Raw genomic sequence first — 18344 nt, forward strand, 5'->3', positions numbered from 1 at the left:
ACCCTTTGTAGGCTGCATGTAGCAGTCTTGTCATTAGCATATAACAAATGAGCTCAACATGAATTTGTGAGTTCTAATGGTATGTACCAATTTGCTCAAACTTTGGTTTTACTCTTCACATATTCTTCACATAACTTTATTAATTCTGAATCTGCATTGAATTTACACTGAATTCTTGTAGCACATATCAGAGTGGTGACTGAGGACAGAATCTGGCTTTCAGCCTTAGCCTTCAGCATATTATGAATATATACATCAAATAGCAAAGTGGAGTTGGTTTGAATATAGGGCTACAGTATTTGATAAAATCAATTGTGGTGTTGGCTTGCACATGAAATGCATCTGTTTTCTTTTATAAATACTGATTATTTTTGCCCCCTCTTTGAACTTTATTTTATTCCACGCTGTTTGTATTCATGTCTCACTTCATTCAGAAATGAAGGGCTGCCATCTGTGGCTAATCTGCATCGTGACAGAATTACTTGACTTAATATGGCACCTGGTTTGGCTTTGGCAAGAACCGACACAAACATAAATTGTACCCCGTGATCCTACCAGAATGAGCTATGCTTGAGCTGTTGTTTGCTTGTGTTTGTTTCCTTTCCTACACCTAGTTTCTGCATGTGTTTCAATTACGAGAAATGGTTCTGTCTCAAGATAGGTTTTGCATGAAAATTATTTTGTTTAAGATCGGAATGCAGGAATATTGGGAGTCTTGTACTGCAAATGAGTCATGTATGCCCCAAGTTCTTCACACTCTTTCCTTGACTGACAATTCAAGGGATTCTGTTACTCAAAACTTGAATTAGTATTTAACCTGTTCCAGGAAAGGTAAGACTGGGGAAACAGCTTGGGAGAAAATGCTGAGGAAAGAAGTTTTTTAATCTAAGAAAGCTAGTAGTAAAGAGGAGCTATGTAAACTTGGCCGATGGAGGCATCATCTGGGGGTTGACATGTTGGATGTGTAATGAGGAGGTTGTCTGTCAGTGTTGCCTTTGACTCTGTTTGCCTTTCAGTCTGTGGCCTTGGATTCATCACCTGGAGATGAAGATCGTAATGGTTCTACGAACTTATTAAGAATATTAAGAGTTTACTTTGTGTAGAGTGCTTTGAGGTCTATGAATGCACAGTGTTGATGGTTTTACATTCTCTTGTCCAATTATTTAAAAGCAGCTGTTATAAATAAGTTCTAACTTTCCAGCATCCAAATACTCTGTCTCTCAAAAACACAATACAGTTGGAGTTTTTGCACTATTGCCACAGAAATGGCAACGTATCAGAGTACAGCATTGAGATTTGAGAATCAACACCAGGAAAGAGAACAACAGATCTGTGAGGAACAAAAAAACCACAAAAGGCCGAATTGGGCTCTGTTCTGCCCACTTCCAGACTTCAATATTAACATTTTCCTCAGTTAAATGTATCCCTTTGTTCCTAAAAATAATTTTAAAAGGCTTCATGTTTTTACATGTATCTGCAACATGGAAGTCCATTTTTAAAAGCATAGGACTGAAGTTTTGCAAAGAACTTAAAAGAGTTTTGTTATTAATTTGGTTGATGGTAGGGCAGGTTTTTGTTCCCGAGAATCTCTTGCTTTTGCTTTCCGTGGTAGCAGTGTGTCGAGAGGGGTGAAGGCTGGTGCAGCTGGCACTCCTGTCAGAAATCATGCATGTGGAAGCTTGGCTTTGGATCTGCTGTGTACAGAGATAATGGTGAAGATGATAACCTTTTTCCACTGGGTAGATTATATATCTTAAATGAAGTAAATGTGCTGATGTCAGTAAGCCCAAGAACTGGTTTGTAGGACTCAGCTGTATTTGAGGTATGATTTTCCTTTTGTTAAAACTGATGTGCAAGTCAATAACTAGAGTTTAACATAGCTTTTTGGGCTTAGGTTATGTAAAGATGTTTAACTGGGTAAATATCCTGAGACTGGGACATCTCGGATCGGTACTAAAGAGGAGAAATGGAAACAAACAAATAAATACTCCCTAGTGAAATGTGAAAGGAGGTGCTGAGGCCGAAGTGTATTTGCTTTGGTGAGCTGCCTGCTAGGGAATTTGCAATGCGCATTTACTGTTCCCCACTTGTGTGGGGCAAGGCACTGTGTGAGGCGGAGAAGAGCACTTTGCTTAAACAATAGGAGTATTAAACCAAGTTAGAATGAAATGTTAGAACAGGTCTGTATTTCACTCTTTTAGTTAGAAATGTTACTGTGAAGCAGTATGGGTCAGCCGAGTATGGGTCATATTCTTCAGACTTAATTTTCCCCTGAGTCCATAACCCAGTGCTTCCTATTGCTGAGATTGCTGCTTCCAACCAGGCAAATCTGGCATTAAAAATGAGGCATGGGGCTTGGTTCAAACTGTTATGGCCTGTCGGGGCTATCGGCTCGAGCTCTGCTGGGACAGGCACTCCTTGATGCTGGTGCTGCTGTGGGAGGTGGCGAAAGCGGCCAAGGAAAGGGCGCAGAGGTGGTGCCAGCCAGAACGGCAGTGGTACGAGGGCAAGAGCTGCAGGCACCACAATATGAGCAAGAGAATGGCTGGCAGGGCTCGGAGGGTCTGGGGTGCCGAGGGGACTCTCAGCAGCAGGGAGTGAGGAAGGGAAGAAGGTAGTGCTGGCATGTCTTTCCTCTTTAAAAATGAAGGTTAAAAGATGAAAAATTGAGAGTCTATGGTGAGAGGTAGCCTGGATGTTAAACTGAATGATCAGCACTCAGCGGTACTGTATTTGGATCACTTGTTTGAAAATTAAACTGATTGAAAATATCTTCAGACCCCTGTAGCAATAGATGGAGAATGTGTGATGCTATCCCTCATGCTTCACGTGGTGCCTCAGGTGTCTGGCCCAAAGTAGTGTGGACCCTGAAACCAGAGCCCTGCGAGCCACAGGAGAGCTGCTGGATTGCATAACTGCCAAAAAATGCCCAATGAAGAAGTATAATTCTCTAGTAATATTTTACTGCAATTCTTGTTCTCGTAAAAACACTTAAAATAGAGGCCTAAATAAATTCGAAAACAAGAAAATACTTGTACCACAGTTGTTACTGTAATGTATCAACTGTTAACTTATTTTTCAGAATTAGTCTGTGTCATAATCAAACTCTAAATCTGTTTTCTCTTTGTGGTGGTTATGCCATGAGCATTCAATTGTTTAGTTGCAAAATAATACTTTGTCGCTCTTGCACGCTGCTGTTCCTTGGTAGGTCTCAAAACCCAGCTTAGTCAGGAGATAGATGCCTGTATCCCTGCTCTCCAGATGAGAAAATTGGGACCCAGTGATGTGACATGACATGTTTAAATTCTGCCTGCAGTCGGTAGCTGAATCAGGACTAGAAGTGTGTCTCCTGAGACCCAAGCCTGTATCTTATTCAGTATGCCATACTGGAAGGGTACAGATTAGTTTACGTGTGACTAATTGCAATCAAGTAGATTAAGATGAAGAAAGGAAATCTCTGCCTGTGACACGGTTGCATTCTTTCTGCATATCAGTGGTGGTGAGCGTAGTCAGTCAGATTCAGAAATGAAGGTGCGGTGAAGGACAAACTAGCGCTGAAAAACTTTTCCTTGTTTCCTCATTGAACCTGGCATAATAGGAACTGTATCCGTATTGCTTTCCCAGAAATGCCAAAAGCCTGAGAGCGCTTGCTTCCTCCTGTGCAGGTTCTAGACTGATAGACTTGGGTCTGATCAGAGCAGTGGGTGCTGGAAGAGAAGGCTCTCCGTCTCGGTGGTCCTGCCCTCGGAGCTCCAGTACAGGGGCTGCCTCACTGTGCCGTGCATGTTTGGTGTAGGCAGGCTACAGAGCCAAACTGTGCTAAATGCTTTGCTGTGCTCTAGCTGCCAGCTTCAAAAGTGGTGTGGGAGTTTTTGGATTTTGTCCTGCTTGATCTGATTGATTTTTAAAAATCCAAATGTCTTTCCCATTGAGGCTTCTGTAGTTTTAAATTTATAAAAGCTTGCAAAATTTTACACTTGTCAAAAAGTTTTATTTATGTGGAAGGTTGATGCATGTATCTTTACCAGTTACATATCCTTTACTTAGGTTTTGGTTGGAGCACATGGGTTTTTTTGTAAGGCAGGAAAGAAGTGGTGGGTAAAAAGGACTTAGCTGAGAAGCAGAGAGCTTTTACATGCAGCTGTTTGCTCTTAGCGACCTGCTGTATTTCTTTCCTCACGACTGTTCTTTGTCTCACCTTTTCAGCTTCAAGGACGCTGTCATTTCTGTTGCTTTAACATACTCCACTTTCTTCTCTGTTTCCTTTAATGGAGACGGGTGCTGAGGAAGTCAACAAAAATGATTTGTGATTTCATTGTGCACTCGGGTACAAGGTGATAGGTTTTTACAGGGAAAACAGTTTTGTTCAAACAAAAGTTATCTCCTGATATTTTTCATAAAATTCTAAGGAAAATGAATGCAAATAAATGAGGAGAAAACAGTTTGGGTAGATACGATTCTTTGAAAGACTTTTCTATTGAGTAAAATAAACTATGAGAACTGCTGTCAAGGCAGGTTAGTTTTGAAGTGTATGACCTGTTAATTTTCTGTTGTGTACAGGTCATTCATTGACTTAATATAAAACGCTTTCCAATGTGCGTATAAGCTTATTTCACATCTAAGAGAGCAGTTTCTTGTATTACGAAGGATACCCATGAGGTAGTGCGTTCAAGAATATGTCAGCTGGTGTAATTCAGTATTCTCTGTGGTATTTCATGCTTTTTATCTCCTAAATCGCTCAGTTTTAAATCTGACAATAGACATCAATTGTATAGCTCCCATTGAAAGAGGCTAGGTTAGAAGAGAAGACCGGTTTTAAAGGCATGGGTGGTAATGAGAGGTTTTTTAGAAAGTGAGTAGGGAGATCGACACAAAGAGACGACACTGAATATTCTGTGAATATGGCATGTAGTTGACATCAGAATGCATGATATGAAGCACTCTTACGCCAGAATTGCTGCTTCTTGGCTCACCTACAATCAGCTCTAGCAAGAAGTATTTACTGAAGCAGACAACTTTTTATATAAAGCTTTTATATGGTGTTGATATTTTTGACTTGTTCAGCAGTGGTGCCTGCATATGCTCTGTGTCATGCTGCATCAGAGAGGAGATATCCAGGCTTAAATTGAACTTATCCTAGGCAGAACCACAGAGAAGTGGCCTGCTGTTCCATGTTGGTTTTATCCATACTAGAATACATAGTCTTTTCTTTACAGATTGATAGTTATATACAGGATTATATATTGGTAGCAACAGGCACTCTGATAAACATTAGTGTCGAAACAAAGAATTACAGCAAATTTGGGTGCAGTAATACATGACAGGTCTCTAGTGAAATATTGTTGCGACTTTAAGGCATGAAAATTCTTGAAGTCAATAAATGTGTTTAGCAAGTTCTTCATCTTCCTCAGTGGCTTCAGATGATAGTTTCTACTCATTTTTTTCCCCCCCTTTTTTTTTTTGCAAATGTTTGAAGCGTAGGTAATAATTTTCAGAGTATGACAGTGAAGAGAACATAGCCAGATCATAACAAAAGAGGTTTTTACCTGTGAAACACTTTAAGGGAAAAGAAGGATAAACACTGAAGTCCTCTCTCTCATTAGCTGTGTTTCTATTTTGCAACATAGGTCCTAAAGGAAAAAAACTGCAGAACCTCAGTGAAAGAATTCACTGTGGACCTCATTTGTAACACTGTTGGTACGAAATTTGGACTAATCTGTTGTGATTTCTTTTTTTCTTTTTCTGATCCAGGCTTCCACAATGTTAAGAGCGTCCTTAGCCCCTGTGTAAGTATTTATTGCTGAGCTTCATGTATTTCGGTGGAGGGGCGGAGGAGGGCTTAGTGAACTGAAGTGCATTGCCAGTTGTCTGCAAATGGGAATCACTCACCCTCTGTGTGCTTCCTCTGAGCTCAGTAAACACTGTGTGCAAATGTTGTGCGGTTGGTGTTCTTCTGTTGGGCAGGTTCAGCGACATCCTAATTTCAGCAGGATGTTCCTAATCCAGTAAATCTGCCACTCCACACCTGTGAGTTGGTAGCTGTATTTTCTTTACTGGTTCCGCACAGTACAGTACTGTTGTTGCAATTGGTTTGCTTCTCACAAATCCAAGAAAAAGGGGAATTGGTAGCAAGGATTTTTGGGTACTTCAAGTTGAATTTTTCTGTGACTGAATAAGTTTTGGCTTACAAGATTGAATAGAGATGGTATATCTTAGGTGAAGGTTTTATTAAATTTTTGAGACAGTATTTTGATCCTTCTGTTGTTTACAAGATAATTGAAAGGATAATTATACATATAGCATAATATTTCTTTTGAAAAGTGGTAGGATAGGAAGATAGGAGTAAAAATTGTTTAGTGGAATATAATTAAATATTAAAATTAAAGCGTTGCCTGGAAGCAATTTTGTTAAGTGAAACTTCTATTGCAGTATTAAAACTCAAAATAGCATGGTAGTACTGGTGCATGGAAAGTGGTCCTGCGTTAAGTCTAATGTTAAACCAGCATAATCCAGCCTGTAAAAATCCATTCAGCCTGCCACCTTTGCCTTGGAGAAGACAATTCTGTGTGCCTGAGGGCTTAGAGCTGAAACGGGAGCTGCAGCTGTTTGCAGCGTCTGGTTATAACCGTACGCTAAGACCACAGGCTGCTGCCCTCGTGGTCCACACAGGGCAGAGAAGGGTGTCGCTGTACTGGTCTGTGCCGCTGAAAAACTCAGATCATCAGCGGACTAGTTGTCAGAGTTTGGTGTCTGCAAGTTGTTGTGGTAACTGAGCTGCACGCATGGTGAAAAAAAGAAGTCCAAGTTTAACAAGTCTGTTGTTCTAACATGATGATGGTAATAAAAGTAACAAAGGTGTAAACATGTGGAAGCTCTTTTCCTGAAGCAGACTTCCTGTTTTGGCTCTTCTCACCTCAGTAACATCAGCTGCATTGAGTAAGAAGAGAGAGTTTTGATTAATGTCTTCCCCATTTGCGTTGTAGGAAGATGCAGGATGTGCCGTTGTTGCCCTCTTTGGATTATGAGAAGCTGAAGAAGGATTTGATTGCAGGGAATGATCGTCTCAAGGCCTTCTTACTGCAGGCTCTGCGCTGGGTAAGGGAGATAGCCTCTGCTGAAATAAGGAAATAGATCCCTTCTGGAGGGGTCCAGAACTAAAATCCATCTTGTGAGCAGGATGATTGTTCTGGTGATCAGTTCAGCATTGTAGGCAACTTCTCTCATTGTCAGTGAAGCTTGCTGAGGCTCTTCAGTTGATGAAAAAAGCCCAGGCAGTAGGTGTGTATTTGTAGCAGTACTCTCCCTATCTGAGGAAAGCCAGATAGGAATTCCTGGGATCTTCTGTGAAAGTAATTTCTGATGTGTGTTCAAGGAAATTGGTGCTGGTTTAGGCAGTTCCTTTTTCCATGTATGGCCCAGTTTTAGATTTGTATAAATATTGCTTTGTCAAAGAAATATCTGACTCTAATCACCAGTTACAGTTCAAGAGTCTGCGTTTTGGTTGACTTGGATCATGTAATGATATTTCAGAAGAATTAAAGGTGACAACAGGAAGGTACATTTTCCTGCTGGAAAGGAAGCTGATGGGTTCAAAGTGACAGACGTGAAAGATGATAATAGTGGAATTCTGATCGAGCTTCAATGTCCATTTTCACATAAAAAAAACATCCGTTGGGTCTGAACAGTGGTTCTTCTAGCCCAGTACGCTGTCTCAGATGCTTTAGAAAACGGCCACATCTGTAGCTGTTAGAGGGGCTTTTTAACTTTATGGGAAGTAATGCTGTATCCTTCCTGTATGGACAGTGATGACAGCTCCCAAGTAACAGTTTTGTAGTGGAACACTGAGCTGAGGTCAGGTCAGTTCATTCCATCTCTTTCCTTTAGATCACTGAGGCTGAACTCCTTCTCTCCATGAGAAGAGGTTTCTTAACTGTGGGGTATCAGCACCTTTAAAATCTTCAGTGTCACATTGCCATTTATTTATTTGACTGGTTTATTTATGTTGTTATGTATTTTAGCGCTTGACAACATCATATCCTGGAGAACAGAGAGACACTGTCCTGCAAGCCTACATCAGTAATGACCTCCTAGACTGCCACGGCAATTGTCAGGTCAGCTGGAATGGGTTTTCCTCCAACTTTTGTGTGATATTGCTCGTTTGTTTCTGTAAAGTGCTGATCAGAAAAATTTATCACTCTCTGGAAGGGGAAGAAAAAAGTAGTAGTGCCAAAATCATGTGATACATTTAACTTCTGCATCCTGGTCTTTAAATGTGATAGGCAAAGCTTTGCATTACAGGAGCTCCCCATGTAGCTACAGTTCTTGCAAACAAGTGGAAGTTTGTCAGCTCTCCTGGTGCTTGATGTCTGCGAGTTAAGCAGGAGCCTACTGAGCCCCTTACTTAGAAGTTAGCTCTTGCTTATCAGATGCTACGTCTTTTTAATTGATAATACTTTCAATCCATTTCACTGATCTAAGATGAGAACTAAATTAGGAATTCAGTCTCAATACCTCTATGGAATATCCGATTATGTGCTGTTCAATAGTGTTTCTGTGAATTTGGAATGGATTGTTACCTTTCTTTGGAAAGGTGAATTGCTGGTATGTTGATTTTGAAAGGCTGCTTCAATCACTGATAATCCAATCCTATTGCTAACAGTGCAACGTTTTCATTTGTCATGTGAGTTTTGTGGGTAGTGGAGTTTCCCGGTGGTTGGAAGCAGTGGGCGTTCTTGTTACATCGTGGCTCTCATTGTCTTGCAAGAGTAGCTTCACTAGAAAAGTTAAAGGATTATTAAATCAATGATCTCTTTTTCTCCCTGTAAATTTCTGTAAGAAGAAAGTTGTATATGAGTAATGCCTGAAGTAAAACATTTAAAATAGTTTGCAATGTGTTGTTCTTGGTAAGTTGCTGCTTTCCCACACTGAGTTGTCAAACAAAAGCATTCCTATTCAGGTAACATTGCTGCATTTAACATCATCAACAAACTAACAGATTTTTTTTTGTCACTGACTAAATATTAATTTTAGATATTAGCTTTAACTGATAACTGTGTTGGTTCATTGTAATTCTCACCCTGTACCATGGAGCTTAATGGTGTTTTAAGACTGAGCCAAGGAGCTCTAATTCACTTATTTGTTCATTTTCCATCTCTCCCTCAGCCCCCTGCCAATAAAAAATAAAAAAAAGGGAAATTTTAAATTATATTGACATTATTTAAGATATCAATATGCATTCAAAGTTTGAAAATTTAATGAAGCTTTTAAAACATTATAGAAGACTAACTTTGTTTTTCCCTGATTTGGCAAGTTTTTATTAATATTTGCTTTCTTTTTCAGAGGAGTGTCCTCAAATTATTGCATTCTAAGAGTGAGGTAGTCAGACAATACATGGCAAGGCTCATCAATGCTCTGGCTTCACTGGCAGAAGGTAAGAGATTTGCTGGGGAAAAAAAATGCATTTTCATATCAGGCTGGCTTAGAAGTACTTCACAAGTGCATGTCACTATGTGTGGAAATTTAGTCTTATTTGCACCTTTTTTCTAGGGATTCAATGTCTTCTGTTACATGCATTCAATACAGTTTTTCAGTATCTGGAAAGTTTTCATTTTGACACTGTATATTCAGCATTTCTGACTTCTTTTGATGGTTTGTGGTCTGTGTGGGAACTTCCCCAGGTGCTGCCTTTAAAATAGTCTTCAGTCTCTTCATGAGGGGTGGGGGGGGATGGGGGGGAAGAAAAAATCCCTGTTAATTAAAGGTCCTGTAGGCAGACCTGCTACTAGGCTGTGCAACAGTAGTTAGTGCAGCTGCTCGTACATGTTCCTGGTCCTCATCTGAGTAAATCTTTGTGCATCACCGCTGTTTGGTTGCATATATATGCAGCTTTATGTCTCCGTCTGTCCCAAATTAGCCCTTGGTTTGGTGCTACTTAAGGAGCCAGCTATTGCTAGAAACTGAAATCCCATTTAAAGTCAACAGCATTAGGGTGCCTAACTTTCCTGAGCTCTTTGGACCTCTCTGTTCTTTTCCAAGAGTATACAAAACTGTGATAGATCAGAAAGCATGTACTGAAAGAGGAATAGTGGATTCTGTGTGGTACGAACTTGGCAAGTGGGGACCTCTAATGCCTCAAGTGGCTGGATTGAATACAACTGGTCTGCTAGACAACTTATTTGTGTAGGTTTGTTTGGTCTTGGCACAAGACTGTGACTTGTCCAGAAGAAACTGAGGTCAATCCTGCTTACTTTTCCAAGGAGAGGGAGCTTTTCTGTCATAAGCTGGTATCTGAGCATCTGTTCTTTCATCGCTTTTTGCACCAGGTCGTGTCTACCTTTCTCAGAACCCAACATTGCTGCAGATGCTGGAGGAGAGACTGAAAGCTGAAGACAAGGATTCCCTTACATGGGAGAATGTTCTGGGGGCTCTGCAGAAATTCAGCCTCAGGTGATGAAAGCACAGCACACAGTGGTGACAGCAGGAGAGGAAATGCAGGCTAGTTAAGCTCTGTTCAGGGAGGAAAGAAGAGCACTTGATTTTCCCATAACAATCATCAGAACCTCTGATGACTGATGAAAGCAGTGCCATTTATTATGGAGGAGAACTCAGTTTTGCTGACCCAATTAACCTGACTTCCTACCAGTTGTCAAGACTCAAGTAAACGTACATCTGCCATAGCCTTGTGTGCTCTATGTGTATCCCTTATTTGAACAAAGTGAAAATCTTAATGTAAAAAGTTCTGAAGATCCTACATAAAAAAAAAGGGTTGCATTACATTCCAAAGCATAAGGTTTTCATTATCCTTTCTGCAAACATTTTTCAGGGATTTCATCCTCATCCTGTTGATCCTCTTTCCTGGAGCTCTCTATGCCTGGGCTGTCTTGTTTCTTACTTTTGCATTAGCAGTCTGACTCAAATGACCACCACAAAAGAAATATGCAAAAGCAGTAAAGGACATCTTGTTGCTCGCATTTATCAAGTAAATATGATGTAGGAACTCTGTTTTCACAGTACTTGGGAGGAATACTCAGCCCTGAGTAGTTAACTGAATATAAGAAGGTAGATGGATGTGTTTAGCTCTTGTTATTTTTGTTCATGTTTCTTCTAATTTAAGTCTGTAAGTGTTGGGGGGGGGGGTGGTGTTTGTTTGGGCTTGTTGAAGAATGAGGGCTGCTTTTGGGTTTGCCTTATTTAGAACTTGTCTGGATGAAGCACATGTAAATGTGCTTTGAGTAAAATTCTGCACTGCTTCCTGACGTGATACCTTATACACATTTGAGGTGAAAGAGAATAAATCTTCATACCCTACTGTTTGAAATCCTAAACCAGTCTTAGAGAAAATTATTTTTCTGTTAAAGCTGTTGTTGATAGTACAAGTACTGAAAATTTGAAAGTTTTTTTACTTTCTAAAAAACAACAGTTAATCTTATAGAAGGTTAATTCTAGATACTTGACATGAGGGACTTTTTTTTAATGTGTGGTCAGATGCTTCCTTGTTTTCTCAGTCCATGCCATAGATCTACTGCAGGATCCAGGACTGAGCAAGTGTATGAGCTTTCAGCAGTAATCCAAATCACAAGTACTAAGACCAGGAAAATAACTGCTTTGATCTATGTAATTTAGACTCGCTGCCCATTGGAAATAGTGTGATTAAAAATTGTGTTCTGCAGTAAGACTTTTCTACCAGTATATGCTTTTTTTTTTGTATTGTAAAACGAGGAATTTCTGTTGCAGGAGATCCCAGTTGACCACCTGGGACTTTAACCAGTATGCTTTTCCAGGGCAACCACAGGTTGAGTTAAAAGAATACATATTTTAAGAATCTCTAGAGAAAAGATAAAATTGATTTAAGAAAAACAAAAAAATCTCATTTTTCAAATCAACAGTACAGAAGTGCTACAGTGCTATGACTACCTGTGGCAGAAGTAGTAATTAATTTGTTTTATGGGTCTGTTGTGTGTAGCTGGCTGGCTTTTTTTACCAATTTGAAGACAATTGAAAATGCAATTTTGGTGAATTTAGAAGCCTTAGAAAACAATGAAGAAACTTACCTTTGCAGGTTTAAAAAAACCAAAACACAAAAAACCCCAACTCGCCCAACAATGTTTTAGTCCTCTAACCCCATGGAAATCTGCATCTTCGCTTTCTTTGGGCTTTGTTAATTCCTGAGTTTAACTGATTCTGCCAAAATGGGTAGTTTTGGGGTTTTTTTGTTGGCAGGCTGGTGTATAGCAGGTATGTGAAGTAGGGTTTTAATGTGCTTATATTAGCTATAAACGTATTTGAAAGCTATTTATGTTGTGATCTGGTTTTTGTAGGTTTTTTTTGTTTTTAACCCTAGGCGTGCACTGCAGTCGGCAATGATCAAAGATGGGCTCATTTTCTGGCTGGTCGATGTTCTAACGGATACAGATTGCCTGTCTGACTATACGCTGGAGTATTCTGTTGCCTTGCTCATGAATCTCTGTCTGCGGAGTGCAGGTGTCTTACATTTTGAATTACAACCTTATTCCAAGAACTAGATAGAGAAGATGGTGAATCCTTTTTTCTGATATACCTGGATTCTTTCAAGTGACTGTAATTAGCAGCAGGGACTCACGTGACCAGAAATATTTGAGTATTATGACCAATGCTTCTGAGCAGATCTCTTTCCCAAGAATCCTAAGCTATGGAGGTTAGCTTCACCAAAATCCAAAGAATCAAGAAAGCAGTTAATCAATGGAACCCTCGAAGATTTGATTCTTTTTTTGTATCCCTCTGTGAGGATTGCCATTCCTACGTTCCAGGCCCACTTTTCAAAGGATACGTTATACTTGTGTAAGAGATTTGTTTGTATAAAAGAAAGTCAGAACTGAGTTGATGAGTAATGGCAAGGATCTTCACCTTTACCTCGTGGAGTGAAATACTTGCATGTTTCACTTCTACAATGCAGAGATTCCCCACCACCCCCACCAAAAAAATAAGGTCCTGTCTATGTCCAAGAGACTTAAGCAAAGGTCAAAGTAAGTTTCCATTTAAAAAGGAAAATAAAGTAAGGGTGAAAAAGCGAGTGCTTGCCATAAGCAAAATAATGCCTTTGTTAAACTTTTTAAAATCCCTTTGTGTTGCATCCTGACCAAGATTACAACTGTGTAAATCCAGAGTAACTCCACTGATTTCAGCTCAGTTATGCTGAGCAGTGTTTGGTGGGAACAAGGAACAGTGTTGCTCCATGTAAGTTATATTTAGTACCCATTTTAAGAAGTAAGAAAGAAGCTTGCTCTGGTTTATTTTTTCCAGCATATTTTTATTTTCTCCCTTTGTAGGGAAGAAAGTGTGTGCAAGGATTGCAAACCCTGTGCTCAGAGTTCTCTCTGATCTGCTTGGCCATGAGAATCATGAGGTATTTTTACAGCAAACTTTGGGTTAAGGAAAAAGGGGAAAGAAAAATTGAACATAAAAAAAGCAAGAAAGCAAGAAATGGGAAAAAAGTAAATTGGTTTTGTTTCCCTTTTTAGACCCTTGTGTAATTAAGTTGCGTGAAATTTTCCTAAAATTCACAATTATGTAAATTTTATTTCATTGTGCACTGATATTTCTAGTCATAATTATGTCTTCCTTTAACAAATGTTGGCAGCTAAGAATGAAAGTCTTCTGGATGCATGGTTATCATGCAATCCACGTGCCTTCTTGATTACAGTTTCTGATGCTGTTTAAATGTCATCTCACACCAAATCATCTCAGGTCAACTAGTTCATCAGATGAACAATGTGTGGTGCAAGCAAAACATCAGGTGCAAAGAAGCAAATTTGGTAGTGGTTGTAAGGAATATTATAAGAAAGTAGTACACCTGTGACATCGAGCCCTAATATCTTTTTATCCACCACTTCATTTAACTTGCTGCTTAACCCTTTTGTAGTTCATTTCTGTTTCCAGACACACTTGCATCTTAGATGCTAAATTAAACTACCTCAGAGGAAAATACTAAAAATCATTACTTACTTCTACCTAATACTTTTCAGCATAATCGCTCTGATATCTGCTGTCTGGTATATAAAGCATTGCTTCAGCTGTCTCTGCAGATGGGCTCTTCTTCAACCATGGAGTAAAATTTAAGACAGGAGAAAACGCAGGCAAATATTGTATGAAATTGAAATCATAGGGAGGCAGAATTTTTACCAGGGTATTCTAGAATGATTCCTGGATGATTGTACAAGGTGTTCAGGGACTTCTGAAATACAAACTCTGATGTCTTTTGTTTATATACAGTGATTGTATCATGAGGTTTTTTTGTTTAGAACTTAGACTGAAAATAGAAAATAAATTTCGATGAAGTGTTTAGGCTGTGTTTTATTAATTCATTAGAAGATGTAGATCAGTTCTTTCCTAGCACTGCCTTGATTAAGATGAACCTTGGCGTACCTTTATTGTGCTGTTTTACTAGCTTTGTTTTTATGAATGATGAGAGTTAATACAATACATACTAATACAAAATAACATCCCAGTCCCTAGGCTGAAGTATTTAGAAATGCTAGCATACTGTTGAAGTCTGTGCCTTAGAATGACCTTGAAATTTCTCTCAGAGGGTGCATTCTTACAACCCAGTTTTCACCAGCACAGCTGATAGAAGTTTTGTTATCAAAGTCAAAGGTAGAAGGCAATGCTCTTGGGTGCCAGGAGAGCTTTCTGAGAAGCTGTGGAATCCTTGTGTAAATCCCAGCCCCTTATCTTTCCTTGCTTCTGCTGCTCCCAACCTAGCTCACTGTTCATTTTTCCAAGGATGTAGACAGAGAATGACTGGAAATCCTAATGCTCCAAAAGTAACTGGCCAATACAAAGGGTCACATAAGTACTGATAAAACTAGGTTGACAGATCTGGTTGCTAGCCATAACACGGAGCTTTCATGCTAGCTGGTTTTTTGCCTCTGCTGAGGGACAGTAGCAGGCGGCAGAGTGAGATGATGTTTGAAGCTGCTACGGCTTTTATCATCCTGCCTGTGGCTACAGTGCTTGAAGCCTCTCTTGAGTTCATGCTGACAGTCTTGTCCCTGTTCTTTGTCCTATTTTTTTGTACTGCCACTAGTGTTTGTCAGGAACTAACCTTCTTTTTCTGCTTTTCGCTTTTTTTGGGGGGGGGTCTAGGTCAATTTGCAGGAATACACTTTCACCAGGGGTGGGGGGGAAATCGGCATGCAGCAGTACTGGTTTAGATCAACTGTGTCATGGTATTTTTTCATCCTAAAAGTTCATACCTTCCCAAGTGGGAATTTTTGCAAGTGCAAGCTAGCCTGATTAAACCCTCTGAATATAATTGTTCTGTACCTTCACTCTTCAATTTTGATTATTGTCAGCTGGGATGAATGTAAGTTTTTCTTAGTCAAATGATTATTTCTTCCTCTTAGATACAGCCATATGTGAATGGAGCACTGTACAGCATTCTTGCCATCCCTTCTGTCCGCGAAGAAGCCAGAGCCATGGTAAGAAGCACTGCTTTGCACAGCACAAAGATCAGCGCATATGCCAAAGGTGGCGTGCACACATGTACCTGCAGTGCTGCAGTGTGTAGCAGGGTTGTGACGTAGGAGCCTTTGATATTCAGGCAGGTATGAATGTATGTCACAAACACTTTTGCCATACTTGCTGGTCTTTTTCCAGAAGTGGATGTGAAGGATTCTGCCTAAATTATAGATGAGAGGCGTTATTTTACAATAGTGTTGTCCACCTAGCATATAGTAATCTGAATGCAGCCCAGGAGATGCTTTCATCTCACCTTCTATTTCTTCCCTTATTTAACTCATTCTGTCCAAGTGAATAGCCACTAAAAGGATGAGTTCCTCTTGCTGCTTTGGTTTCTGCCTGGTGTACACATAGTTAGCTGGGGAAGGCAGCAGGAGGAAAGTTTTAGCAGAACTAGGAATTGATCTCCTGTGGAAGTTAATCTAATGGTAATGAATGTGTTTGAACTTCTGGATTTGAGGAAGCCGTTCCTGGGATAGCAATGTATCTTTGTGTCTGAAGAGCTAATACAGAGAGTTGTGCAGACAGACATAATTGTTGTCAGATGTTTTACCTCGCAGAGCACAGAGGATCTGAACTCATCTTAAATGATTAAAGACACAAAATCAAGCCTATGAGGGGCCACAAAGAGAGAAACTGGGTTTAAGAGAAAGTCAAAGTTGGTCTTGCTTTTTGCTTTCCTGCTCTGAACCTTGCACTGTTGTCTCTGTGAATGCAAATTTGCCCTTGTCTGTTGAATACTGTGTGCTCAGTTCAGAAGGCAGAAGCAGCAGATCTGTTGTAAAAATTTGCTGTTCATCATGGATACTTCTGTATTTAAAAATAGAAGAAATCTGGACAGCATATTTCTTTTATCTTGGGAAGTCTATGGACAAAATGGAGTGCTTAGAGCTGGACACAGCGGTTTGTTTCACACTGGCTCTGTTTTTCCTGATGAAAAAATGACATTTTAGTTAACAAAACTCTGTCACTGTGGTTACATGAAATACTAATCTAGCAATGTTTTCTGCTACATCCAGGGAATGGAAGAAATTCTGCGCTGCTTTATCAAGGAAGGAAATGCAGAGATGATCCGGCAGATTGAATTTATTATTAAGCAGCTCAATTCAGGTCAGAAGAACAGATGCAGCTATCTGAGCTGTAAATCTTTCACAAAAGCCATAAGAAAGCTGATGTTTTTACTTGACGTTGAAACTCTCAAAGAATAACAATAGCATGATGGTCTGAGAGAGCGTGAATAGTGAATGTCAGGATTTGAATGTCAGATGTGTTTTAAAATTTCCTTTTGTGTTACAGTTATAAAGAAGAAATAAAAGTCTGAGTAGGTCTCACTGCCCAAGTTTTGGGACTGTAAATAGAATGACCTTGACTGTTTTCTTTCATGCCAGTGGCCTCACAGTAATGAGAGACTGCTGTCAACTGCAAAAATAAACAGGTGATATAATTTGTAAAGCAGGATTTAGGGACTAGGTTTGTCTCTGCTCATCTCTTGCTCTATTGAGGGGTGTAGCTTTGTTATCTGAAATGGCTTATCCTGAATAGGCGGGTAGAGACCATCCTTTTTGGAGAGTGTGTTGGTGGGTCGCAGGAGTTGTAGATGCTGTGTTAATACAGACAAGTAGGAGGAGGTGGAATATTTCTTGTATTTTATGTTCCCTGTGGCTGAAGGAAGAGAAAACAAATAATGAAAAGGAGCTGAATTCTGATTAAATCTTTCTGTACAGTAAAAAACAGAATAAATTGGACTGCTTTCTTCGGCTTTTGGAGAGAGCAGAAGGCGGCATATCTTATGTTCTAGCTTGTAAAAGAACAAAGTATTTAAGCTCCATATTGCCACCATGCAATATTTGTTCATCAAGGTCACAGAATCACTCCTCTTCTACCTGTGAATGGTATTTTTAAAAGGTTTTGTGTGATTGGTGAGTAAAAGTTGAGCATACAGATTTCCAGCGTAAGCCTGGCTGCTTTTTTCTGAGGAAGTTTATCCATAAGTTACAGTAAGTATTCTACATGACTACTCTCTTTGTACATATAAAAGCAGTGTAATTTTGACAAGTTTGTAGGGAGAAGTAGAGTTTTTAATAAAAATTAGCTGAAAAATAGACAAACTTGCAAGTGCACACACTTTCATTCAAGTCTTGTCAGTAGGTACACGTAGACATCATAGTGGGATTTATGAGAAAAGAACTACTCCAGAGTGTTTCTGGTTTTGCCATTTTCACAAGCATGAATTTATTTCAGTGATTTCTAGAATGCTTAATAGGAGCAAATAATTCCAATAGTTGTCTTGACAAGAATGGGATGTCTATATGAGAAGCAAGTTAAATCTTACTCTTGTAAGAGAGGGACAATAACTAGAGATTCTGTTAAGTCATACATATGGTCTTAGACTATTTTGTTTTGCTTCTTTCTAGACGAACCATTAAATGATAGCATTGTGTCTGATGATGAAGAGGAAGAGGAGGATGAGGAAGTAAGTATAAAGGCCTTCTGGCACCTTTTAGAAAAATCTGTAACCTTCTAGTCAGAAAATATTTGTGTCAATAAACCAGACTGTTTTTTGGTGTTCTTTTGTTTTGTTTTTTACTTTCATTAAATTATTCTTGCATTAACAAGAAAATTGGATCTGTTTCCATTACCTGTTCTTCATTTGAAGTCCTACTTCTATTTTTTCAAGTCACTATCTCTGTGATAAAGGAATATAGCTTGAAATAAGTAAAGAGATGAGGAGTTACTGTAGCAGTAGAAATGTTGCTTTCAAGCAGACCATTTCAGCAATTAAAAATAAAGGAAGCAAATGAACCAGTATGTTACCAGAATAGTTTATAAACAGGTTGTCACCTTTTCTT

The 18344-nt window shown here is 39.4% G+C and overlaps 1 protein-coding gene across 7 annotated transcripts in view; it reads left to right on the forward strand.

The window, feature by feature from the left end:
* Positions 1 to 18344, forward strand: part of ARMC9 (armadillo repeat containing 9) — a 71326-nt gene that overhangs the window by 24961 nt on the left and 28021 nt on the right. For all 7 annotated transcript variants that reach the window (XR_012763654.1, XR_012763655.1, XM_075418153.1 and 4 more), the window contains 10 exons: positions 5752 to 5786; positions 6984 to 7095; positions 8019 to 8111; positions 9340 to 9430; positions 10323 to 10446; positions 12341 to 12480; positions 13305 to 13381; positions 15381 to 15455; positions 16515 to 16605; positions 17910 to 17968. Coding sequence is in view for 5 of the 7 variants with exons in the window: in XM_075418153.1 (XP_075274268.1) it covers positions 5752 to 5786; positions 6984 to 7095; positions 8019 to 8111; positions 9340 to 9430; positions 10323 to 10446; positions 12341 to 12480; positions 13305 to 13381; positions 15381 to 15455; positions 16515 to 16605; positions 17910 to 17968 (897 nt within the window). In the remaining 2 variants the exon portion in view is untranslated. The remainder of the gene's footprint in view (positions 1 to 5751; positions 5787 to 6983; positions 7096 to 8018; positions 8112 to 9339; positions 9431 to 10322; positions 10447 to 12340; positions 12481 to 13304; positions 13382 to 15380; positions 15456 to 16514; positions 16606 to 17909; positions 17969 to 18344) is intronic.

The sequence above is a fragment of the Opisthocomus hoazin genome, chromosome 4, assembly GCF_030867145.1.
Source record: "Opisthocomus hoazin isolate bOpiHoa1 chromosome 4, bOpiHoa1.hap1, whole genome shotgun sequence".
Lineage (NCBI taxonomy): Eukaryota > Metazoa > Chordata > Aves > Opisthocomiformes > Opisthocomidae > Opisthocomus > Opisthocomus hoazin.